Source organism: Dipodomys merriami, unplaced genomic scaffold (assembly GCF_024711535.1).
Source record: "Dipodomys merriami isolate MVZ:Mamm:240054 unplaced genomic scaffold, mDipMer1.0.p SCAF_156, whole genome shotgun sequence".
Taxonomy (NCBI): Eukaryota; Metazoa; Chordata; class Mammalia; order Rodentia; family Heteromyidae; genus Dipodomys; species Dipodomys merriami.
Window position 1 is genome coordinate 1,886,148 of NW_027202893.1, and position 25,635 is coordinate 1,911,782.

A 25,635-nucleotide genomic window follows, 5' to 3' on the forward strand; every position below is an offset into this window, starting at 1 on the left:
TGGTTAGTTGGAGATAAGAGTTTCACAGACTTTCCTGCCCAGGCCTGCTCTGAACCGCAATCCTTAGATCTCAGCCTGCTGAATAGCTAGGATTATAGGAGTGAGCCACTATCACCTGGCTTACTCCAAAATTTCTAAATAAGATGTACAATGTATAAATAGGCACATTAAGCAGGACAAATGAAAACTAAAATGGCTCACGTCACATTTTCACGGTGTTTTGGAATTTCAGTCAAGATACAGTGGACCCATACCACCCATTCTAATTGATACTGGTCCTGGGGCCGAACTCGGGGCCTGAATACTATCCCTTAGCGTTTTTGCTCAAGGCTAGGAATACTACCACTTGAGCTACAGCTCTACTTCAGGTTTCTGGTGGTTAACTGGAGATAAAGAGTCTCACAGAATTTCCTGCAAAGACTAGCTTTGAATCATAGATCTCAGCCTCCTGAGTAGCTAGGTTTACAGGCACTGGCACCCAGGCTAATGCCTTAACTTTTTAATACAGTTTGAAAAACTATCTCCCAAATTTCTATGGTCAACTCATTTTAGAGATTGTTCACATCTTAAGACTTTATAATTACCTACCTTAAGTTGTTTTAACAAATAATTTTGATAGACCTCTTTTTTTTTTTTTTTTTTTTTGCCAAGGCCTAGGGCTTAAACTCAGGGCTTGGGCACTGTCCCTGAGCTCCTTTTGATCAAGGCTAACACTACCACTTGAGCCACAGTGCCACTTCCAGCTTTTTCTGTTTATGGGGTACTGAGGAATCAAATCCAGGGCTTCATGCATGCTAGGTAAGCACTCTACCAATAAGCCACATTCCTAGCCCTGACAAACTTCTTTTATTCCTCCTTTTGTTTTAGATCCACCACTCTAGCCCATACACTCGATTTCATAGCTCTCTTACTATTTCAACAGCTTTTTTCTACCTCCCTGACTAAAGGCCTCTCCATCATCAATCCTATAAACTGCCATCCCATGGAAATATCAGTATCAAACATTTAATATCTATAACATACTCTAATTCAAAGCCTGTGGTGGCATCTTACTGTTTCAGTATTTAAAGCTACTCTACCCAGTATTTCTTGGTTTTGTAGATCAATGGTTCTTAAGGGGCTGGGAAGATTGCTCAGTGGTAGAGTGCTTGCCTTGCATGCATGAGGCCCTGGGTTTGATTTCTCAGCACCACATAAGCAAAAAGAAAAAAGCTTGAAGTGGCGCTGTGGCTCAAGTGGTAGAGCGCTAGCCTTGAGCTGAAGAGCTGAGGGACAGCACCCAGGCCCAGAGCTCAGGCCCCACGACCGGACCCAAAAAATAATAATAATAATAATCAATGGTTCTCAAAATGCCAAGCACCAGCAATGAATAAAGTATTACGGTACACTGGGCTGTAACAATGTCTCATGCCCTCATACTCCAAGGTTGACACATAAGGTGTCAACCCATAAATGACCAAAAAATAAATGAATAAATAAAAATAAGGTGTTAGAGAGTCAGTATATCAGTACTCAATCATATTTTAGATTGGTAGATAAGTCTCAAATAAAATGTCTAAAGTAAGCCGGGCACCAGTGGCTCAACGCCTATAATCCTAGCTACTCAGGAGGCTGAGATCCGAGGATCGAGGTTCAAAGCCAACCCCAGCAGGAAAGTCTATGAGACTCTTATCTCCAATAAACCACTAGAAAACCGGAAGTGGCGCTGTGGCTCAAGCAGTAGAATGCTTGCCTTGAGCTGAAAAGCACAAGGACAGTGCCCAAGCCCAGAGTTCAAGCCCCATGACTTAAAAAAACACCTAGAGAACTGATGCTCAAAGTCAGCCAAAATGTATGAGATTCTATCTTCAAATAGCTAAAATGCCAACTGGAGGCCTGGTTCAAGTGATAGAATGCCAGCCATAGTGAAAAAGACAGGAGAGAGTTCAAAGCCCAAGTACCAATATCAGCATAAAAATTTAAAAAGTATTATATTTTTAAGTAAGATTATTTTCTGAGGTTGTTATAAATTTTTTTTCTGGCAATACAATGATTTGAACTTAGGACCTTATACTTGCTAGGTAGACACTCTCTCACTAATACCATGCCCACAAATCCACAAACTTAATTTGTAAAAAAATAAATAAATTACTGGCTGAGCACCGATGGCCCACACCTGTAATACTAGCTACTCAGGAGCTGAGATCTGAGAACTGTGGTTCAAAGAGGCAGGCAACAAATTCTATGACCCTCTTATCTCCAATTAACCACCAAATAAATAATCACTAGTGGAGGTATGGCTCAAGAGGTAGAGTGCCAACCTTAAACAAAAGAGATAAGGGACAGCACCCAGGCCCTGAATTCAAGCCCCAGTACCAGAAAAAACAAAGTGGGGAGAGGATAAGTAAATAAGTATATTTCATCATCTTGACAGTAATTTTTAAAAAATTGTATTTACTTTACTCAAAACTCCAGTTTCCATGACTTTGTCATTTCTTAGTGAATAAAATCATTTGCTATAAAGATTCCTCCAATATCTGTACCAAGTTGATAGCAAATACAATCAAGAAATCCACAATCTGTTTCCAAAGATACCTAGTAAGCACACTCCTATAGGTGTAATATACATAGAAGACCACTATAAAAGCTGGGAATGTGGCTTAGTGTTAGTGGGCTTTCTTATCATGCATGAAGCCCTAGGTTTAATTCCTGAGTACCACATACAGAGCCAGAAGTAGCCAGGCACAGGTGGCTCACTCCTGTAATCTTAGCTACTCAGGAGGATCACAGTTCAAAGCCAATCTGGGCAGGAAAATCCATGATACTCTTATCTCCAATTAACCATCAGAAAACCAGAAGTGGCACTGTGGCTCAAGTGGTAGAGCACTAGACTTGAGCTGAAGAGCTCAGGGACAGTGCCCAAGCAGAGTTCAACCAAGAGTAACAACAATAACAACAAAAAGGAACAATAATTTAAAGTAATGTCACAAACATATATGAGAGCTATAATACTGTTTAATCACCTTTCAGAAGAGGAAAAAGACTAGATAGAGAAATTCCACTCTAACTCAGATAAAATTAAAATTTAGCATGATTATACTGCCTGGTCCTCTAACAAGGACTAAAATGCTCTTCTGTATTACCTGGCAAACCGCTCCTTATCATTACACATCTGATCGTCATCACACCTGAAGAAGAAAAAAAATGATTCATTTAATTCAAAGCATCACATTTGTTCTATCTATTACACCCTGATGTAAAAACTAAAAATGAGTAAAAATATGCAAAAAGAAAAGAGCTCATAGAAAAGCATAATAAAGCAATAAAAAACAGTAACAGCACAGCATCACACAGAACTTAAACAATCTCATGACTAATATTTGTCAGGTTTCTGATTTCTTTATTACCTTATCAGACATAAAAACAAACAAACAAACATGAGGACAGAGCTAACTACCCTGCTAGTAACACTATAAAATTAGGGATATAGCTGGACACTGGTGGCTCAGGCCTGTAATCCTAGCTACTCAGGAGACTGAGATCTGAGGATCGAGGTTTGAAGCCAGCCCAAACAGGAAAGTCCATGACACTTTTATCTCCAATTAACCACCAGAAAACTGGAAGTGGCACTGTGGCTCAAGTGGTAGAGTGCTAGCCTTGAGCTGAAGAGCTGAGGGACAGCGCCCAGGCCCAGAGTTCAAGCCCCACGACCAACCAAAATAAAAAAAAAATTGGGGATTTAAGCCCTGGCTTACACCTGTAATCCTAGCTACTCAGTAGGCTGAGAACTGAGGCTCATACTTTGAAGCCAGCCCAGGCTGGAAAGTCCATGTGACTCTAATTTCCAATAAACTATTCAGGAAAAAAAAAAGAAAGCCAGCAGTGGCAATGTGGTTCAAGTGGTAGAGCCCTAGACTTGAACTAAAGAAGCTCGGGGACAGTATCCAGGCCCTGAGTTCAAGCCTCAGGACCAGCAAAAGAAGAAGAAAGATGGGAAGAAGGAAGTATGGAAGGAAGGGAAGAGGGAGGAAGGGAAGAGGGAGGAAGGGAAAAGAAGAGAGAGAAGAGAAGAGAGAGAAAGGAAGAAAGAATATATTTATTTCCCTTTTTAAAAACTGCAATTCAATGCTTGGTAAGAAATGTACGCATTATCCTGCCCATGTAATTGTAACCCCTCTGTACAGTATGTTCACAAATAAAATTAAATTAAATTAAAAAAAAATACTACCTGGGCTGGGAAGGTGGCTCAGTGGTAGAGTGTTTGCCTTGAATGCATGATGCCCTTGGTTTGATTCCTCAGTACCACATAAGCAGAAAAAGCTGGAAGTGGCGCTCTTGAGCTCAAGGCTGAAGAGCTGAGGGAGAATGCCCAGGCCCAGAGTTCAGGCACCATGACGGACACAGACACACACAAAAAAATACTGCCTGGCACTGGTGACTCATACCTGTAATTCTAGCTATTGATAAGGCTGAGATCTGAGGATCCCCATTCAAAGCCAGCCTGGACAGTAAGTAGTCTGTGAGACATCTATTTCTTATTAACCAGCCAAAAGCTGGACTTGGAAGTGTGGCTTGAATGAAAAAGCCAAGTGAGATCATGAGGCCTGAGTTCAACCCCTAGTACCAGCACACATGCATGCACATACACACAAACACAAAATGACAAAAAAAAAAAATAATACTAGGGTTTGAACTCAGTCTTGTGCTTGCTAGATAGGCACTCTACCACTTAGACCATGCCTCTCAACCCAGTTTAATAGTGAATTCATATTGTGATAGAAAGATAATCTAATCACGTTCCATCCTGCAAAACTGAAACTATATTCATTGGACATCATTTTCCCCTACCTTTAACCCCTGCCAACCACCATTCTACTTTCTGTGGCTATGAATTTAATTACTCACATAATACCTCATATAAGCTTACCATGTAATACTTGTCTTTTTTTTTTCCAGTCCTGAGTCTTGAACTCAGGACCTGGGCACTGTCCCTGAGTTTATGTGCTCAAGGCTAGTGCTCTACCACTTTGAACCACAGCCCCACTTCCAACTTTCTTATTAATTAGAGATAAGATTCTCATGGACTTTCCTGCCAGGGCTGGCCTCAAATATCAATGGTCAGATCTCAGATCTCCTGAGTAGCTAAGCATGAGCTACAAGTGCCCAGCAATATCTGCCTTTTTGTGACTGACTTATCTTACTTAGTATAAAATCCTCAAAGTTCCTATATTTATACCATGTGGCAGAATTTCTACCTGCCTAATGACTTGCATTTTCTTTAGGGTTTTGCTCATTGCACTGCACACCCTGTACCTCACCTGCAGATCAAGTCCCCAAGTTCCCCCTTGGCAGGAGCATCTGCCTGTGATAATGTCTGTCTGTCAGTTATTAGTTCTTACATAATACTGTAGAACCTAATGTAAGATTCATAGAAGCTCAGATTTTGTTACCCGTCTTTTAATAATGCAGATTTTTTGTCAAATCAAATAAAGATCAATGAATGTTCTATTAAAAAAAAAAAAAAAAAAAGAATTTCTACCTGCCTATTCTACCCAAACCAGTCATCCCATTTCGGCTACTTAACAACATTACAGTCTCAGATGGAATGTGTGCTCCCCAGAGACTTCTCTGATCCTCAATCTAAAGCTGTCTCTATACTGACCCTCATTAAGTAGCAGTCTGTTTCTCTTGTCATTTATCATTGTCCTATACAAGCATGAGACTCCAGTACTGCTCAAAACTTAAATAAAATTGTAATTAATAAAGCAATGAAGCCAGGCACCAGTGGTTCACACCTGTAATCCTAGCTACTCAAGAGGAAGCTGAGGTCTGAGGATTATGGTACATGAAGCTGAGGTCTGAGGATTATGGTTCAAAGTCAATCTGGGCAGGCAAGTCCATAAGAATCTTTTCTCCAATAAACCACCAGAAAACCAGAAGTGGCACAGTGGCCCAAGTAGTAGAGTGCTAGCCTTGAGCTGAAGAGCTGAGGGATAGCACCCAGGACCAGAGTTCAAGCCCCACAACCAACCAAAAATAAATAAATAAATAAATAAAATTATTAAATGAAACTTTGGTAGCCAAATAACCAATTTTTTTTTTTTTTTTTTTTTTGTCAGTCATGGGGCTTGAACTCTGGGCTTGGGTGCTGTCCCTGCGTTCTTCAGCTTAAGGCAAGTGCTCTACCGCTTGAGCCACAGCACCACTTCTGGTTTTCCAGTGGTTTATTGGAGATAAGTCTCATGGACTTTCCTGCCCGGGCTGGCCTGGAACTGTGATACTCAGATCTCAGCGTCCTGAGTAGCTAGGATTACCAGGCTTGAGCCACCGGCACCCCACTCCAAATAATATTTTTTAAAAGGGCTCCTTTATTTACTTATCAAGCATCTATTTAGCAATATTCAAACTACATGGGTAATATTTTCAAATTCAGAAAGAAAAATGAAGGAAGACTGCAGTCAAAGTTATTGTCCTTTCTTTGAGTTTTATTTCTTTTTCACATAAAAACGAGCAAAACATTGGGTATTCAGTAAGAATATCCCAACTTTCTGGAAGAACCCTTTATTTTATTTTATTTATTTTTTTTTTTTTTATTGTCAGTCGTGGGGCCTGAACTCTGGGCCTGGGCGCTGTCCCTCAGCTCTTCAGCTCAAGACTCGCACTCTACCATTTGAGCCATAGCTCCACTTCTGGATTTTTCTGCTTATGTGGTGCTGAAGAATCAAACCCAGGACCTCTTGCATGCGAGGCAAGCACTCTACCACTGAGCTACCTTCCCAGCCCCGAAAGAACCCTTTAAAAATGTATTTTAAAATCCAGTTTTAATGCTCCAGAAGATTCTTTTTTTTTTTTTTTTTTTTTTCCTGCTGGTCATGGCACTTCAACTCTGGACCTAGGCGCTGTCCCTGAGCTCTTCAGCTCAAAGCAAGCACTCTTCCACTTCAGCCACAGCGCCACTTCCAGTTTTCTGGTGGTTAATTAGAGATAATAGTCTCATGGACTTTGCTGCCCAGACTTGCTTTGAACTGTGATCCTCAGATCTCAGCCTCTTGAGTAGCTAGGATTACAGGTGTGAGCCACCACCACCCGGCAGACTTGCCTTCTTAAGGACAAGACTACAAACACAACCATTATAGCTGAATTGAACCTAGCTGACCAAATCTGCCTTATGAACAAGTCTGGGCAAGATCAGCAGAATAACCATGCAATCAGTCCACAGAACTGTGAGAAATACACGTTATTGATATCCAGAGAATCTTATAAACTCTCTGTCCTCTCTTCACTGAGATCTTATCTATGAAATCATTCATAGAATGCCTGAAAACTGGGATATAATATGAAAATATACAGGTTTAGGATGAAGCACTCTTCTTAGGCCTAAAAACAAAAATATTACAAAGAACTACAAAGATCAATAGCTAATTTTCAATATTAAAAGTCTCAAAAAATTTCAAACTCTTACCTCAAAAATTTACTGTTCCCTTCTCCATCATCATCAAAATCCAGCCTGGGGAAAGCCAATAAATAATGGTAAGCCTACTGAAAATGCAGAATACTAAGAAACTGAAATTTCTTTGTTTTGTTTTGTTTTTACCGGTTGTGGGGCCTGAACTCTGGGCCTGGGTGCTATCCCTCAGCTCTTCAGGTCAAGGCTAGCACTCTACCACTTGAGCCACAGCGCCACTTCCAGCTTTTTCTGCTTATGTGGTGTTCAGGAATCGAACCCAGGGCCTCATGCATGCAAGGCAAGCACTCTACCACCAAGCCACCTTCCCAGCCCAAGAAACTGAAATTTCTTAACACAAGCTTCCTTATACTCACCAAAATAAAAAGAAAAGAGGAAGAGAGCTGAAGTTAATCAAATCTATATTACCTCTTCTCTATAACATCAAAATGGAAAAGAAGTAGGGGAATAAAACCAGGCCTGATGGCATATTCTTTTTTTTCTTTGTTTTTTGAGTCCGGTAGTGGGGCCTGAACTCTGGGCCTGGGCACTGTCCCTCAGCTCTTCATCTCAAGGCTAACACTCTACCATTTGAGCCACAGCGCCACTTCCGGCTTTTTTCTTTTTGCTTATGTGGTGCTGAGGAATCGAACCCAGGGCCTCAGAGGCATGCAAGGCAAGCGCTCTACCACTGAGCCATCTTCCCAGCCCCTGATGGCATATTCTTATACTATCAGCACTTGGAAGACTGACCAGAAGAATTATGAGCGTGAGGCCAGCCAAGGATACATCATAAGACCTTGTTAAAAAAAAAAAAAAAAAAAAAAGGAAAAAAAAATGGGCAATAGGAAAAGACTACTCACTATCACTATACTTCCTGGGGTAGCAGCCCACCTCCAACCAAAGATCTGCATCCAAATATAACTACTACAGAAGGAATAGGAATGTACTCAAAAACAATAAGGAAAAAAAAAGAGAATGATTCAGGTCTATTTTTATTTTGTTGGTTGTGGGGATTGAACTGAGGACCTGGGTACTGTCCCTGAGCTCATTTGCTCAAGGTTAGTGCTCTACTACTTTAAGCCACAGTGCCACTTCCAGCTTTTGAGTGGTTAATTGAAGATAAGAGTCTCATGGGACTTTTCTGCCCAGGCTGGCTTGAAACTGCCATCTTCAGATCTCTGCCTCCTGAGTAGCTAGGATTACATGTGTGAGGCACGGGCACCGGACTTCAGATCACTACTTAATGTAGTGCTGAGAATCAAAGATAGAGCCTTGTGTATGCAAGACAAGTGCTTTATCACTGCTAAACTAAAATATACAACTTTTTAGTTCTATAGTTTATGCATGTTACCAGTTTTTTATAACTATTTTTATATTTATTTATTTATTTATTTAGTGGTTGTTCTGGGGCTTGAACTCAGGGCCTAGGTGCCATCCCTGTGTATTTTGCTCAAGGCTGGCATTCTATCACCTGAGCTATTATCTCCACTTAAGGCTTTTTGATGGCTAATTCGAGATCAGAGACTCATGGACTTTCCTGCCCCGGCTGGCTCTGAACCTTGATCCTCAGATCTCAGCTTCCTGAGTAGCTAGGATTATAGGCATGAACACACTGGTACAGCTTGAAATCTTTTAAAGCAGTTAACATGACATGAGAATGGCCTAGACCAAGAAGCTTGTTAGTTTAAACACATAACCGTTAGTACACTCAAGATGCCATTTTAGATGAGGGGGAAAAAATCTTTGCTCTCAATGTGGTTTCTGCTTAAGACAAATACAAAGAAAATACAGGTGAGAATGGGAAAATGTCATGTGAGGGACATAACATGCTATGGATGTTCAATGAAAGGAGAGATAACTTTCATTTCAGGGGATTAGTAAAGATTACAGGTAACAGGGGAGGCCAATCTCCTAGTATGTTTGTATTCACCTTAATCCAGTAATTACTTTTAGCATCTCTACCAGTGGGATAATTTGGTAGGATAAGTCTCTACATGGGTTACCGATGAAGTATGTGATATCAATCCTAAAAATATTTGTTCCTCTTCCTCTTTCAGGATGTCCTTGATCATTTATCAAAATTCTAATCCACCTTATAATTCTATTCATAAGAGTCCTAAAGAAATAATATGAGCCTGGCGCTGGTGGCTCACGCCTGTGATCCTAGCTATTCAGGAGGCTGAGGACTGAGGATCTCCGTTCAAAGCCAGCCTGGGTAGGAAAGTCCATGAGTCTCTGATCTCGAATTAGCCATCAAAAAGCCATAAGTGGAGATATAGCTCAGGTGGTAGAATGCCAGCCTTGAGCAAAATGCTCAGGGATGGCACCTAGGCCCTGAGTTCAAGCCCCAAAACAAGCACTAAATAAATAAATAAATAAATAGACTCTTATCTCCAATAAACCACTAGAAAACCAGAAGTGGCTCTGTGGCTCAAGTAGTAGAGTACTCACCTTGAGCTGAAGAGTACCGGGACAGAGCCCAAGCCCAGAATTCAAGCCCCATGACCAACCCCCCCCCCCAAAAAAAGAAGTTCACTGCAGCAATACACATAAAAACAAAACCTTCAAAACAACTTAAGTGTTCTGAAAAGGAGTTACGTTCATACTTCTGTGCAAATATTTAAAACTTACATAGAATATAAAACAATACCAAAAAGAGGCTATTTGATGTAGTAAGATGCAAAGATTTGTTAACTATTCAAAAAGATTATGGTTTAAAACTACAGAAAATAAATACACTAGAAAGGTTGATTGTAATGCTGAGCCATCTTCCCAGCCCCAAGTTTTTCCCTTTTAATTTGACTTCTTTTATTTATTTTTTATGTGGTACTAAGGAATTGAACCCAGGGCTTCATGTATGCTAGACCAGCACTCTACCACTAAGCCACCTTCCCAGCCCCAAGTTACATAATTTTTTAAAATAAAGCCTCACTTGGGAGGTGGAAGCAGGAGGACTGTGGGTTTCAGGCCAGCCTAGACACACACAGAGACCCTGTCTCAAATAAAAAGAAAGATAAATCCAGGTGCTGGCTCACACCTATAATCCTAGCTTCTCAGGAGGCTCAAATCTAAGGATTATGGTTCAAAGCCAGCCTGGACAGGAAGGTTCATTCTACTTTTATCTATAATTAACCACCAAAAAAAGACAGAAGTAGAGTTGTGGCTCAAGTGGTAGAGTCTAGCCTTGAGTAAAAAAGCTCTGGGTCAGTGCCCAGGCTCTGAGTTCAAACTCCCAGATCAGCACAAAATTTAAATTGAAAAACAAAACAACAAGAAAGACAAGACAAAAACAACAACAAAAAAGAAAACCGTATCTGGGTGTCAGTGGCTTACACCTGTAATCCTAGCTACTGTGGAGGCTGAGATCTGAGGATCACAGTTTGAAGCCAGCCAGAGCAGGAAAGTCTGTGAGATTTATCTCCAATTAAATCACAGAAAAAGCCGGAAGTGGCATTGTAGTTCAAGTGGTAGAGTGCTAGCCTTGAGCAAAAGAAACTCAGGGACAGTGCCCAGGCCCTAAATTTAAGCCCCATGACTGGCAAAAGAAAAAAAGAGCCAGGCACTGGTGGCTCACGCCTATAATCCTAGCTACTCGGGAGGCTGAGATCTGAGGATCGCGGTTCAAAACCAGCCCGGGCAGGAGAGACCATGAGACTCCTATCTCCAATAAACCACCAGAAAACTGGAAGTGGTGCTGTAACTCAAGTGGTAGAGTACTCGCCTTGAGCTGAAGAGCTGAGGGACAGCGCCCAGGCCCAGAGTTCAAGCCCCAAGACCGACCAAAAAAAAAGAGTCAGAAGTAGTCATGGAGACTGAGCAACTAACTAAATCAGACAGTTTATAAGAAGAGACATTCAAGACACTATATTCAAACTCACCCTTGTCGCCTTTTAATAGCCCTCTGGACAATGGTTCCTCCACCTTGAATCCCAGGCCCAGGGTTTCCAGAGGCAATAGTGGATCCCAATGATGGTACATCTGATGCCATTTCTTTCAGAAAAGGAAAAAAAAAAATTATCACCAATATCAAGTTGGTTAAAAAAAAGGTTCAATATATAAATAAAAATCTTGATTTATGGGGAGGCTGGGAAGGGATGTGAAGGGTAAACAAAGGAGGAGGCTGCAATGCTTGATAAGAAATGTACTCATTATCTTGCCCATGTAATTGTAACCCCTCTGTACAGTATGTTCACAAAAAATAAAAATTTAAATTTAAAAAAATCTTGATTTATTAGAAGACTCAAATATTCACATACAGTACTCTTCTTGAATTCTTACATTAGCAAAAGATTTTCTCATACCTCATTTTTCCAACTTCATATGAACACTGTATTCTGTAGCTTTTTTTTTTTTGAAACAGGGTCTTCTATGTAGCCAAGGTTGGCCTTGAACCTGCAATCCTTCTGACTCAGCCTCTACAGTACTAAGATTATAGGCATGTGGCAACATACCAGAGTAGCATTCACTTTAGTCTTATAACAGTAACATAGTAGAAGTGAAACTGAACACATTTACAAGTTGGTTTATATATTTCATGCAAGCAATAAATATTTCTACCTTTTAAGAATTAAACAGTATGCCCAGCTGGGATTCATTTTTGTTGATTCATTGTGGACCTTAGGACCAGAACTTATTAAGAGTTGGGAGAGCCAAGAGCCATTATCTAATCTGGCAAACATAGGCACAATATGTCCAGGATATAGACACATAGAGACCATCGATCACATCTTGGGAGTCTGTACCCCCCTACTCTGCTATCTGTATTCTTGTAAGCAAACTCTGGCCCATGTTAACGTATGTGCTTTACTTTTCTTGTGAAAAAATATTTATTGTTTAATAGTATCAGAATTGGGAGCTCTTTCTATGAGACAATCTATAAGAGGCTGAAACCCAAAGGATGTGAATAATTGCATCTTCTGGTTTATTAAAAATTGAAAAGAATATACTTTTTACAACTTTTTTCCAAGAACCAATGTAAGACTATGTAAGTATTGCGAAAGTTCAGTTTTATTTCCTTACCCTTGTTTTAATACACTCATGTCAAAAAAGGTTTCCATAGGATGGTATAATGGCACAGGATAGGAAATACTTTAAACAAGGTCTGATGGATGCTCTGACATAGAAACGAGCATTTCAATATTAAGTTTAAAATATTATTTTTAATAATAAAGATATAAAATGCTGAAATCTAAAAAAAAAAAAGAATTAGAAGAACTGGAGAGTAAAAACACCTAAATTTCAATATTAAAGTTCCAAAAGAATAAAACAGAAAGGCCCTTATTATGTCTCTTTTTCCTGCCCTTTTACTATTCTTCCTTCCTTCCCACTCAGTTCAATCCCCTAGGAGTAAATAATGCTATCACCTGCGTACATCTGGATCTCTAGTGCTTTCCTCAGTTTATATTCACATCACTTGAGCTTGTAACCAAAAACAGCACATCTTTTCTCAGTAAAAATGGAACCTTGATTAGCAACTTGCATTTTTCATAAAAATACACATCATGATTATCTATTTACACACACTTGAAATCACACACTTTTTTTTTCTAGGATACAGTGCATCATTCCTGAATGTGTTACAATATCAGGTCCATGTATGGAGACAAGTTATTATTCCATCTCCCTGCTCCATATTATCCACATTAGCCTTAGAGGACGAATCAAATAGTAAATCAGTAAGAACAGATACTACACTTGATCTTAGCCAAAGGCTGAGAAGTGATCATATATACTTTATTTATATGACTTCACATTACATAAATGTTTCATGCATAAATGTATTTTTAATTATAACATTTACATTGGGATGTGCTCTCACAGGAATTATTAAAAACAAAAAAAGGGGGAGGGTGGGAATGTGGCTTAGTGGTAGAGTGCCTAGCATACATGAAATCCTGGGTTCCATTCCTCAGTACCACATACAGAGAAAAAGCCAGAAGTAACGCTGTGACTCAAGTGGTACAGTGCTAGCCTTGAGCAAAAAGCAGCTCAGAGACAGTGCCCAGGCCCTAAGTTCAAGCCCCAGAACTGGCAAAATAAATAATTCTCTCTCTCTCTCTCTCTCTCTACTCTCCCCCTCCTCTCTCCTTTCCTTCCCCCCAACTCCTAGAAAGGAAAGAAACAAAGAGGAGAGCCCTTGAAGACTCAGGGCAAAGGAAATGCCATCAGTGCTACCTGTGAGCAATACAAGAGGCATGAGTGTGACTGACTCCAGGCATACAGGCAAAGGCCAAGGCAAGAGGACACAAACCACAAAAACACTTTGGTTCCTTATCTGCCTTTTTCTATTTCTACTGTGTGATCTCTGTGTGCCTCTTCTTGTAGGTAGCAGCTCACTATCTCTCTTTTTTTATTTTTTGGGTCCGGTCGTGGGGCCTGAACTCTGGGCCTGGGCACTGTCCCTCAGCTCTTCAGCTCAAGGCTAGTGCTCTACCACTTGAGCCACAGCGCCACTTCCGGCTTTTTTCTTTTTGCTTATGTGGTGCTGAGGAATCGAACCCAGGGCCTCAGGCATGCAAGGCAAGCGCTGTACCACTGAGCCACCTTCCCAGCCCCAGCTCAATATCTCTTAACAGAGCCACCCTGCTTTTTCACACTGTCAAGAAAGCTGACATTATTGCTAGCAGTCTTGGCTCTGGCAGCAATTCCGGCCTGCTTCCACTATGTTCTCTGTTCTAACACTACAGGCCCTCATTGTACCATATTTTATTCAACCAGTCCTCAACTGAATGACATTTAGGTTGTTCCTCTAAGTTTTTACTATTATAAATAATGCTCTAAGAATATTTGCATATGTCAGGCGCTGGTGGCTCACACCTGTAATCCTAGCTACATTGCTTGCTACCACTGAGTTACATTCCCAGACAGCAATTAAATTTTTTTTGTTTTTTTTTTTTTGTATTTTTGTCGGTCATGGGGCTTGAACTCTGGGCTTGGGCGCTGTCCCTCAGCTCTTCAGCTCAAGGCGAGCGCTCTACACTTGAGCTACAGCGCCACTTCCGGTTTTCTAGTGGTTTATTGGAGATAGGAGTCTCACGGTCTTTCCTGCCCGGGCTGGCTTTGAACCGCGATTCTCAGATCTCAGCCTCCTGAGTAGCTAGGATTACAGGCGTGAGCCACCGGCGCCCGGCCAGCAATTAAATTTTTGATAGAGCTGGAACTGTGGTTCCGTGGTAGAGCATCTGCCTAGCAGGTGTGAGGCCAAACTCTAACTCCAGTATGGAGAGCAGGGGGAATTCCCTAAATTTTTGATGGATAGTACAAAAATTACATTCCCAAAGTGCTGCTGAAATACACTCCCACTAACAGGATATAACAGAACTTGTTAAGCCAGGCGCTGGTGGCTCAAGCCTGTAATCCTAGCTACTCAGGAGGCTGAGATATGAGGATCACAGTTCAAAGCCAGTCCAGGCAAGAAACTCCGTGAGACTCTTATCTCCAATAAACCACTCAGAAAGCCAGAAGTGGTGCTATGGCTCAAGTGGTAGAGTGCTTGCCTTGAGCTGAATAGCTGAGGGACAGCACTCAGACCCAGAGTTCAAGCCCCACGATCGTCAATATTCCATATTTGTAAAGCAAATATGGAAGAAGAAACAGAAGTTGTAATTTGATTCTGAATACATATTGTGCATACACATGTGCATGCCCTTCTTCTGTCACCAGAGAAGATATCTGTCCAGTAAACAAGGACTATGTCCTGCCTGGTATTGGTTGATTATATCCCTTATAATATAATGTCCTTTAATGAAGAAACCAGTGCTCCTCAGAGAAATGACTGGTTCTATGGCTAGGGAATATGCAAAAATGAATCTAGAGCATCCTATCCATGCTAACAAAGAGTAAGGAAGTTCTTTTTTTTTTTTACTTTTTTTTTAATGATTCTGGTTTGAAGTCAGGACCTTGCACATGCTAGGCAAATACTCTTCCATTTGATCATGACTCAGTGTGTTTTTACTTATTTTTCCAAGAGGATTTCTCAATTTTTGCCCAGGGCTAGCTTCAGACTATGATCCTCCCATCTATGCCTCCTGCATAACTGAGATTACAGACAAGAAACACCATGCCCAACCTTCTTATTGAGATGGAGTCTTTCTAACTTTGCTCAGACTGACCTTGAACTATGATCCTTCCAATCTCTGTCTCCAAAGTACCAGGGATGACAAGCATAAACCACTGCACTTGACTATTTCTACTATTCTTACTACATCTTACACGGAAAAAAAAAATTATTTGTTTTTATTTGTATTTCTTTTTTAGATTCTTTAAAGTCAACTGATATTGGAGTTGACTTCATATTTTTAACATTTTTATATTGAAAAATGTGTTATGGTTTGGATATCATTCAATTGTTTTAATGTCCTCTAAGAGTCCACTTGTTAAAATCTTGATCTGTAAGTGCTGTAGAATTTGGAAGGTCAAGGCTAGTGGAAGGGCCTACCTCACTGAGAGCATACCCAATGAGGATCTTTTCCATTAATTTCCTTTATCCTGTCTCTCTCTCACTTCCACCTTCCTGACTTGAAAGTGAGCACTAGCTACTGAATGAACCATTATACACTACCATTAAGTGAGCAGATGCAGGTGGCATGCCTTTGCACCTTCCAATCTGTGAACTAAGACTTTTTGTTTATGTATTAGTTGACTCAGGTACTCCATTATAGTAACATAGTTAATACAATGTGTTTTTTTCTAGTGAATTTGTAAAATATATCAGTATGTAAAAGGAATTAGATCGGGCTGGGAAGGTGGCTCAGTGGTAGAGCACTTGCCTTGCATGCCTGAGACCCTGGGTTCGATTCCTCAGCACCACATAAGCAAAAAGAAAAAAGCCGGAAGTGGCGCTGTGGCTCAAGTGGTAGAGCGCTAGCCTTGAGCTGAAGAACTGAGGGACAGCGCCCAGGCCCAGAGTTCAGGCCCCACAACCAGACCCCCCAAAAAAAGAAATTAGAGATCCTTTGTATTCTACAAATATCTCCTTGCTATTACTTTAAGTATACACATTTTTCCTTCTCATATTTTAAACTTACTGAACTCCTAAATAGTTCCTGGGTTTATGACTTCCTTGGGAAAGCTCCCTTATCTCTTGGTTATTTATAAAAAAAATTTTCTGTGTGTGTACATGTGCATGAGCCAGTCCTGGGGCTTGAACCACAGCTCTACTTCTTGCTTTTTGGTGGTTAATGGGAAATAAGAGTCTGACGGACTTTACAGCCCAGGCTGACTTCGAACAGAGATCCTCAGATCTCAGCCTGTTGAGTAGCTAGAATTACAGGCATGACCCACCAGTACCAGACTCATTCATAGATCTTTAATGTGGAATATTTTTTTTTGGTCAGTTATTGGGCTTGAAATCTGGGCATGGGCACTGCCCCTCAGCTCTTCAGCTCAAGGCAAGCATTCTACCACTTGAGCCACAGTGCCACTTCCACTTTTTTTGTGGTTAATTGGAGATAAGAACCTCAGGACTTTCCTGCCTAGGCTGGCTTTGAATTGTGATCCTCAGATCTCAGCCTCCTGAGGATTACAGGCTAGCTAGGATTACAGGCATGAGCCACTGTTACCACAGTGTAAACATATTTTATAATGATCACACAATGACAAAATCAGCTGGCACATTTCTCAAAAAATTATCCCATCACTAAGAAACCTGTAACTATAGATAATTATACCAATTGCTTGCTGAATAGTATATCTGTTCTTCCCTTACCTGAAAGTATCACCTTAATTATAGCTTAAATACCTAAAGATATTTTATCTCTCTATGCTTACTCTACATTAATACATTTTTCCATTCCTATGTCAGTCCTAAACACTTTGATTACATCTTTATATTGTAATCATCTAACAGAAAATGTTCTATGTTCCACATCAACTTATTTTTTTGTAAAAAATATTTTTGAGACAAACACTCATTATAGAGCCAAGGCTGCCCTGAAAACTTCCAATCCTCCTGTCTTTGCCTCCTGAGAGTTAGAACATTAGGCATGTGCCACCACATCCAGATTCAAAATTTTATTAAATGTCGGGCTGGGAATGAGGCTTAGCGGTAGAGAGCTTGCCTAGCATGCATGAAGTTCTGGGTTGAATTCCTCAGTACCACAAAAAGAAAAAGGCAGAAATGTCGCTGTGGTTCAAATGGTAGAGTGCTAACCTTGAGCAAAAGAAGCTCTCAGGGATAGTGCTGAGGCCCTGAGTTCAATCCCCAGGACTGACCAAAAAAAAAAAAAAAAGCCGGGTGCCAGTGGCTCATACCTGTAATCCTAGCTACTTAGAAGGCTGAGATCTGAGGATCCATATTCAAAGCCAGCCCAGGCTGGAAAGTCTGTGAGACTCTAATCTCCAATAAACCAACAGAAAACCAAAAGTGGCACTGTGGCTCACATAGTAGAGTGCTAGCCTTGAACTGAAGAGCTGAGGGACAGTGCCCAGGCCCACAACCAACATAAATAAATAAATAATGTCATACAGTGACTCTTGCTTCCTGAACAATTCAAACACTATATAAAACAAATATAAGTATACTTTCTGACAAAGTTCCAGTGGGTTCATGCATGTAATCCTAGTAACTCAAGAGACTAAGATCTGGAAGATCTTAGTTTGAGGCCAGTCTGGGAAGACAAGTTTATATTAGACTCCATCTCCAAAATAAAAAGCAAAATGCAGGGCTGTAGGAATAAAACATACAGCCAGAGCCATCTAAATTTTGACACAGCAGCTAAAAAAAAAAAAAAGAAAAGCAAACAAAACCCAACCTCTTCAACAAATGGTGCTGGCAAAACTGATTATCCAGTTTTTCTCTCTGTGTACAAAAATCATTCCAAATAGATCAAGGAACTCGAAAACTGAAACTTTAAATCTAACACAGTAAAACAGGGAAAGCCAGGTGCCCATGGCTCATGCCTATAATCCTAGCTACTCAAGAGGCTGAAATCTGAGGACCATGGTTCGAAGCCAGCCTGGGCAGGAAAGTCCCTAAAACTTTTTTTTTTTTTTTTAATGGTCAGTTGTGGGGCCTGAACTCTGGGCCTGAACACTGTCCCTCAGCTCTTCAGCTCAAGGCTAGCACTCTACCACTTGAGCTACAGCGCCACTTCTGGCTTTTTCTGCTTATGTGGTACTGAGGAATCGAACCCAGGGCCTCATGCTTGCAAGGCAAGTATTCTACCACTGAGCCACCTTCCTAGCCCACCCTGAAACTCTTATCTCCAATAAACTACCAGAAGTGATGCTGTGGCTCAAGTGGTAGAGCACTTGCCTTGAACTGAAGGGCACAGGAACAGCACCCAAGCCCAGAGTTCAAGCCCCATGACCAACAACAACAATAGGGAAAACCCTAAAAGATGTCGACACTGGAAATTATTTTCTGTATAGGACTTCAATTGCCCAGACACAAAAACAAGAATTAACATTTGATATCAGTAGCTCATGCCTGTAGTTCTAGCTATTCAGAAGGCTGAGATCTGAGGATTCTGGCTCAAAGCCAACCCAGACTTAAAGTCCGTAAGACTCTTATCTCCAATTAACCAGCAAAAAGCCAGAAATAAAGATTTGGTTCAAGTAGAGGGGGACCAGCCTTGAGCAAAAAAACTTGGGGCCAGAGACCAGGTCCTAAGTTCAAGCCCCAGTACTAGCACCAAAAAAGAAAAAAAAAAAAAAGAAAAAAGAAAAGAAAAGAAAAGAGAAATGACCTATAGTACTACATCAAATTAAAAAGTTTCTGCAATGGGGCTGGGAAGGTGGATCAGTGGTAGAGTGCTTACCTCCCATGCATGAAGCCCTGGGTTCGATTCCTCAGCACCACATAAGCAAAAAGAAAAAAGCCAGAAGTGGCGCTGTGGCTAAAGTGGTAGAGTGCTAGCCTTGAGCTGAAGAGCTGAGGGACAGTGCCCAGGCCCAGAGTTCGGGTCCCACGACCGGACCCAAAAAAAAAAAAAAAAAAAAGAAGAAGAAGCAATAACCAGAACTAATCCACTGAATGGGAAAAATTCTTCACCAGCTATTCAACCAATAATGCATTAATATCTACAGTATTTTAAAAGCTCAATGGGCTGGGAAGGTGGCTCAGTGGTAGAGCACTTGCCTTATATGCATCAGGCCCTGGGTTTGATTCCTTTGTACCACATAAGCAGAAAAAGCCAGAAGTGGCGCTGTGGCTCAAGTGGTAGTGCACTAACCTTGAGCTGAAAAGCTGAGGGACAGTGCCCAGGCCCAGAGTTCAGGCCCCACGACTGGACCCAAAAAAAAAAAAAAAAAAGTATTTAAAAAGCTCAAAAATTGATTAGCAAAAGAACAAATAGGGGCTAGGAAGGTGGCTCAGTAGTAGAGTGCTTGCCTCACATGCATGAGGCCCTGGGTTCGATTCCTCAGAACCACATAAGCAGAAAAAGCCAGAAGTGGCGCTGTGGCTCAAGTGGTAGAACACTAGCCTTTTTTTTTTTTTTTTTTTGGTCCGGTCGTGGGGCCTGAACTCTGGGCCTGGGTGCTGTCCCTCAGCTCTTCAGCCCAAGGCTAGCACTCTACCACTTGAGCCACAGCACCACTTCCAGCTTTTTTTTTTTCTGCTTATATGGTGCTGAGGAATCGAACCCAGGGCCTCATGCATGCAAGGCAAGCACTCTACCACTGAGCCACCCAGCCCACTAGCCTTTTTTTTTTTTTTTTTTTTTTTTTGTCGGTCGTGGGGCTTGAACTCTGGGCCTGAGCGTTGTCCCTCAGCTCTTCAGCTCAAGGCGAGTGCTCTACAGCACCACTTCCAGTTTTCTGGTGGTTAGCTGGAGATAAAGAGTTTCACTGACTTTCCTGCCTGGGCTGGCTTTGAACCACAACCCACACATCTCAGCCTCCTGAGTAGCTAGGATTACAGGCGGGAGCCACCAGCGCCCGGCTACACTAGCCTTGAGATGAAGCACTCAGAGACAGCACCCAATCTCAGAGTTCAGGCCCCACAACCAACAACAACAACAACAAAAAGAACGAATAATCCAAGTAATAAATGGGTAAATGAAATAAAACAAAGTGGTGCTATGGCTCTTGCCTTGAGCTGAAGAGCTCAGGGACAGCACCCGGGCCTAGAGTTCAAGCCCCATGATGGACCAAAAGAAAGAAAGAAAGGGCTGGGAAGGTGGCTCAGTGGTAGAGTGCTTGCCTTGCATGCATGAGGTCCTGGGTTAGATTCCTCAGCACCACATAAGCAGAAGCCGGAAGTGGCACTGTGGCTCAAGTGATAGAGCACTAGCCTTGAGCTAAAGAGCTGAGGGACAGTGCCCAGGCCCAGAGTTCAGGCCCCACAACCAACAAAAAAAAAGTGGGGGGAGTGGGGAAAGATGGGGCGGGGAAGAGAGAAGAAAGAGACAGAGACAGAGAGAGAGAGTCCTACTTTATAATCCCACCATACCACTCTTGGGCATATATCCAAAGAAGTATAAATCCATGTACAAGAAAGGCATGTGCATACTCAATGTTTAGTGCAGCACTGATTTTTTTATTTGTGTTTTGTTCAGTCATGGGGCTTGAACTCTGGGCCTGGGCGCTCTCCCTCAGCTCTCCAGCTCAAGGCTAGTGCTCTACCACTTGAGCACAGGGCCACTTACAGTTTTCTAGTGGTTTATTGGAGATAAGAATCTCACAAGTCGGGCGCTGGTGGCTCACACCTGTAATCCTAGCTACTCAGGAGGCTGAGATCTGAGGATCGCGGTTCAAAGCCAGCCCGGGCAGGAGAGACCCTAAGACTCCTATCTCCAATAAACCACCAGAAAACCGGAAGTGGCGCTGTAGCTCAAGTGGTAGAGCGCTCGCCTTAAGCTGAAGAGCTGAGGGACAGTGCCCAGGCCCAGAGTCAAGCTCTACGACCGACAAAAAAAAAAGAATCTCACAGACTTTCCTCCCTGGGTTGGCTATGAATTGTGATCCTCAGATCTCATCCTCCTTAGTAGTTAGGATTACAGGCATGAGCCACCAGCGCCCAGCTAAGTGCAGCATTGTTTAACACAGCTAAACAGTGGAATCAGCCAAGATGCCAAAAACAGATTAATAGGTAAGGATTTTATATCTATAAACATTATGGAACATTACAGAAACATAGAAAAAAATGAAATTGTTGGAATTGGGAAACATATTGAACAAGATAAGCCAAGTTCAAAAAGCCAAATATTGCAAGTTTCACTCATATGTGAAAGTTAGACCTAAAAGACATATTCATGGATATATACATGTGTATTTGTCTACCTATACACATATTATATATAACATATATCCTATTGAATATGTGTATACAAATTCTAATTTTAGGAATATATAGGAAGATGAGAGGATGAGAAGGGAAAAAATGGTTGGTAATTTCAAAATATAGTGCTATGTATTAAAATGGCATAAGGAAATTCCATGAAAGCTGTTAATAATGAGGAGAATGGGGGAAAACGAAATAATAGAGGATTATTCTTTTTTTTTCTTTTTTTTTTTTGTCAGTCATGGGTCTGGACGCTGCCCCTCAGCTCTTCAGTTCAAGGCGAGCACTCTACCACTTGAGCCACAGTGCCACTTCCGGTTTTCTGGTGGGCTTACTGGAGATAAAGAGTTCACAGACTTTGCTGCCCGGACTGACTTTGTACCAAGATCCTCAGATGGCAGCCTTCTGAGTAGCTAGGATTACAGGCATGAGCCACTGGCGCCTGGCTTAAATTCTTCTCTATTGTTTTTATTTTTTATTTTATTTTATTTTTGCCAGTTCTGGGGCTTGAACTCAGGGCTTGGGCACTGTCCCTAAGCTGCTTTTTGACTCAAGGTAGCACTCTACCCCTTGAGCCACAGCGCTACTTCTGGCTTTTTTTGTGTATATGGTACTGAGGAATTGAACCCAGGGCTTCATGCAGGCGAGGCAAGCACTCTACCACTGGGCTACATTCCCAGCCCTATTCTTAACGAAACAGAATATATGCATGCCTGCAGACATGAGACCTTAGGAATTTTACACGTTAGAGGGAAACAAAACTTAAATGTAAATGCAAATTAAGTGCACGTCTAGATATATTAAAAGACCAGCCCTTGTATAACTAATGTGAATGTGGCTTAGTGGTAGTGTTTGCCTAGCATGCATGAAGCCCTAGGTTCAATTCCTCAATACCACATAAACAGAAAAAGTCGGAAGTGGTGCTGTGGCTCAAGTGGTAGAGTATTAGCCTTGAGCAAAAGAGGCTCAGGGACAGTGCCCAAGCCCTGAATTAAAGTCCCAGGACTGGCAAAAAAAAGAAAAAATCTTACACAAAAGACTAATCTGAACATGCATGAAGTCCTGGGTTTGATTCTTCAGTACCACACAAACATAAAAAGCCAGAAGTGATGCTGTGACTCAAGTGATAGAATGCTAGCCTTGAGCAAAGAAAGCTCAGGGACAGTGCCCAGGCCCTGAGTTCAAGCCCAGGACTGGCAAAAAGAAAAAAAAAATATTCAGACTAAGGTTTCTTTCCAAATGAACTTCCAATGAATTGTACTTCAACTGTTACAGTATTAAAATGTATTTCATTACTTTTTATAAGGTCTTTATAAAAGGATATTTTTAAAAAAAGGGGGGGGATAGAGGCATGGTTCAACCATGAGCAAAAAGACTAAGTGACAAACTAGGTCTTCCTTCAAATTGCAGGGAGATGAGGCCTCAGGTGTTTGTACAAGAACAGTTTCTCAGATTTTAAAATACAATAAAGTCAAGCATAACAACAACATAAAAGTCCAAAAGAGATTCTATATTAAACATAATAATAATAACAATAACGAAGTAAAAACCTGAGACTCTTCCCCCCCCCCAACCTGAGACTCTTAAGCCCCAATACCAGTGCAAAAAAGAAAACAACCTTGAGGCTGGGGATGGTAGATCACATGTATAATCTCAGCTACTCAGGAGGCAGAGATCTGAAGGATCACTGTTTGAGGTTACCCCAGGCAATAATGGTAACATATTCCCTTCCTCAAGGAGTAGCAAACACATTTTTAAATCACAGCTTCTCAGAAGGTCTTAAGTAAAAGGCTCATAGCCCAAGGCCAGCCTTGGGTAAAAGTAGATTCCATACAGAAAAAATGCTGACAGGTCCTGGTGTATCACACCTGTAAATCCTACCTACTCAAGAGGGTGAGACTTCAATGATCAAAGGGCAGAAAAATCTTTGAGATTCTATCTCCAACTAGCCAGTTAAACTAGAGGTATAGCTCAAGTGGTATAATACAAGCTGTGAGCAAGAAAGCTGAGAATGGGAGGCCTTGACTTCAAGTCCCCATACCAGCACTAAATAATAAACACATATATAAGCTGGGTGCTGGTGTTTCACGCCTGTAATCCTAACTACTCAGGAGGCTGAAATCTGAGGATTGCAGTTGAAAGCCAGCGGGGGGGGGGGGGGGGGGGGGGGGGGGGGGAGTGGCTGGGAAGGTGGCTCAGTGGTAGAGTGCTTGCCTTGCATGCATGAGGCCCTGGGTTCGATTCCTCAGCACCACATAAGCAGAAGAAAAAAAAAAAGCTGGAAGTGGCGCTGTGGCTCAAGTGGTAGAGTGCTAGCCTTGAGCTGAAGAGCTGAGGGACAGCGCCCAGGCGCAGAGTTCAGGCCCACGACCAGACTATTAACAAAACCAGCCCGGGCAGGAAAGTCCGTGAGCCTCTTATCTCCAATTAACCACCAGAAAACCGGAAGTGTTGCTGAAGAGCTGAGGGACAGAACCCAGGCCCAGAGTTCAAGCCCCACGACCAACGACAAATAAATAAATACATACATATATATTCATAAACAAACAAACCACAACATGACTGGGAACCCAGCTCGAGTAGAAGAGTACCTACCTAGCACAAGGTGCTTAGTTCAAGCCCCAACATCATAAAAAAAAAAAAAAAAAAGAAGGCCAGGCACCAGTGGCTCACACCTGTAATCCTAGCTACTCGGGAGGCTGAGATCTGAGAGTCTCGGTTCAAAGCCAGCCTGGGCAGGAAACTCCATGAGACTCTTATCTCCAATTAACCACTACAAAATAGGAAGTGGCTCTGTGGCTCAAGCTGTAGAGCGCTTGCCTTGAGCTAAAGAGTGCAGGGACAGCGCCCAAGCCCAGAGTTCAAGCCCCACGGCCGACAAAAAATAAAAATAAAAATAAAATTAAAAAATGTTGACAACTTGTCACACTGTCTGAACTTCTATTTTCTTTTTTTTTTTTTTTGGGGGGGGGGGTCCGGTTGTGGGGCCTTAACTCTGTCTCGGCCTGGGCGCTGTCCCTCAGCTCTTCAGCTCAAGACTAGCGCTCTACCACTTGAGCCACAGCGCCACTTCCGGCTTTTTTCTTTTTTGCTTATGTGGTGCTGAGGAATCGAACCCAGGGCCTCAGGCATGCAAGGCAAGCACTCTACCACTGAGCCGCCTTCTCAGCCCACAGTTTTAAAAACATAATTAACAAAATTCTGACCCATTACCTTTAGACGTGAGAAAATAGAAATTCACGGGCTGGGAAAGTGGCTCAGTGGTAGAGTGCTTGCCTTGCATGCATGAGGCCCTGGGTTCGATTCCTCATCACCACATAAAAAGCCAGAAGCGGTGCTGTGGCTCTAATGGTAGAGCACTAGCTTTGAGCTGAAGAGCTAAGGGACATCCAGGCCCAGAGTTCAGCTCCACAACCGGGAAAAACAAAAACAAAACAAAAAACTGTAATTTATATAACTGACAATTACATTTAAGAAGTTTTTTTTTCTGAATATCAGCTTTAATCTAAATGTCAGAAATCTAGTGTTCCTTCCTTTGCCTTCTACATTTTCCACCTACATTATTGTCATAACACAGGAAGAGTTTTCTGCTAATAAGAAAAAAGAATTAAAGGACAAGGCTGGGAATGTAGCTTAGTGGTAGAGTGCTTCCCTACCATGCATGAAGCCCTGGGTTTGATTCCTCAGTACCATATATAAACAGAAAAAGCCAGAAGTGGCAGTGTGACTCAAGTAGTAGAGTACTAGCCTTGAGCAAAAGAAGTTCAGGGGATGAGGGGATAACAAGTTCAACAAGAAACGTACTCACAACCTTACTTATTTAATTGTAACCCCTCTGTACATCATCTTGACAATAAAATTAAAAATGAAGAAAAAAAAAAAAAAAGCAGCAGCAGCTCAGGGGCTGGGAATGTGGCTCAGTGGAAGAATGCTTGCCTCGCATGCATGAAGCCTGGGTTCAACTCCTCAGTAACACATAAACAGA

At 41.7% G+C, this 25,635-nt stretch overlaps 1 protein-coding gene and 1 pseudogene across 6 annotated transcripts in view; both read right to left on the bottom strand.

Annotated features, from left to right (window-relative positions):
- The window catches only part of LOC138827485 (aryl hydrocarbon receptor nuclear translocator-like), a 62,324-nt gene that overhangs the window by 34,041 nt on the left and 2,648 nt on the right, over window positions 1-25,635 (bottom strand). For all 6 annotated transcript variants that reach the window (XM_070023035.1, XM_070023034.1, XM_070023036.1 and 3 more), the window contains exons 2-4: window positions 11,305-11,416; window positions 7,442-7,486; window positions 3,123-3,167 (exon numbers count right to left, since the gene is read on the bottom strand). In XM_070023035.1, coding sequence (XP_069879136.1) covers window positions 3,123-3,167; window positions 7,442-7,486; window positions 11,305-11,416 — 202 coding nt within the window. The remainder of the gene's footprint in view (window positions 1-3,122; window positions 3,168-7,441; window positions 7,487-11,304; window positions 11,417-25,635) is intronic.
- On the bottom strand, window positions 12,978-13,149 carry LOC138827525 (U2 spliceosomal RNA; annotated as a pseudogene).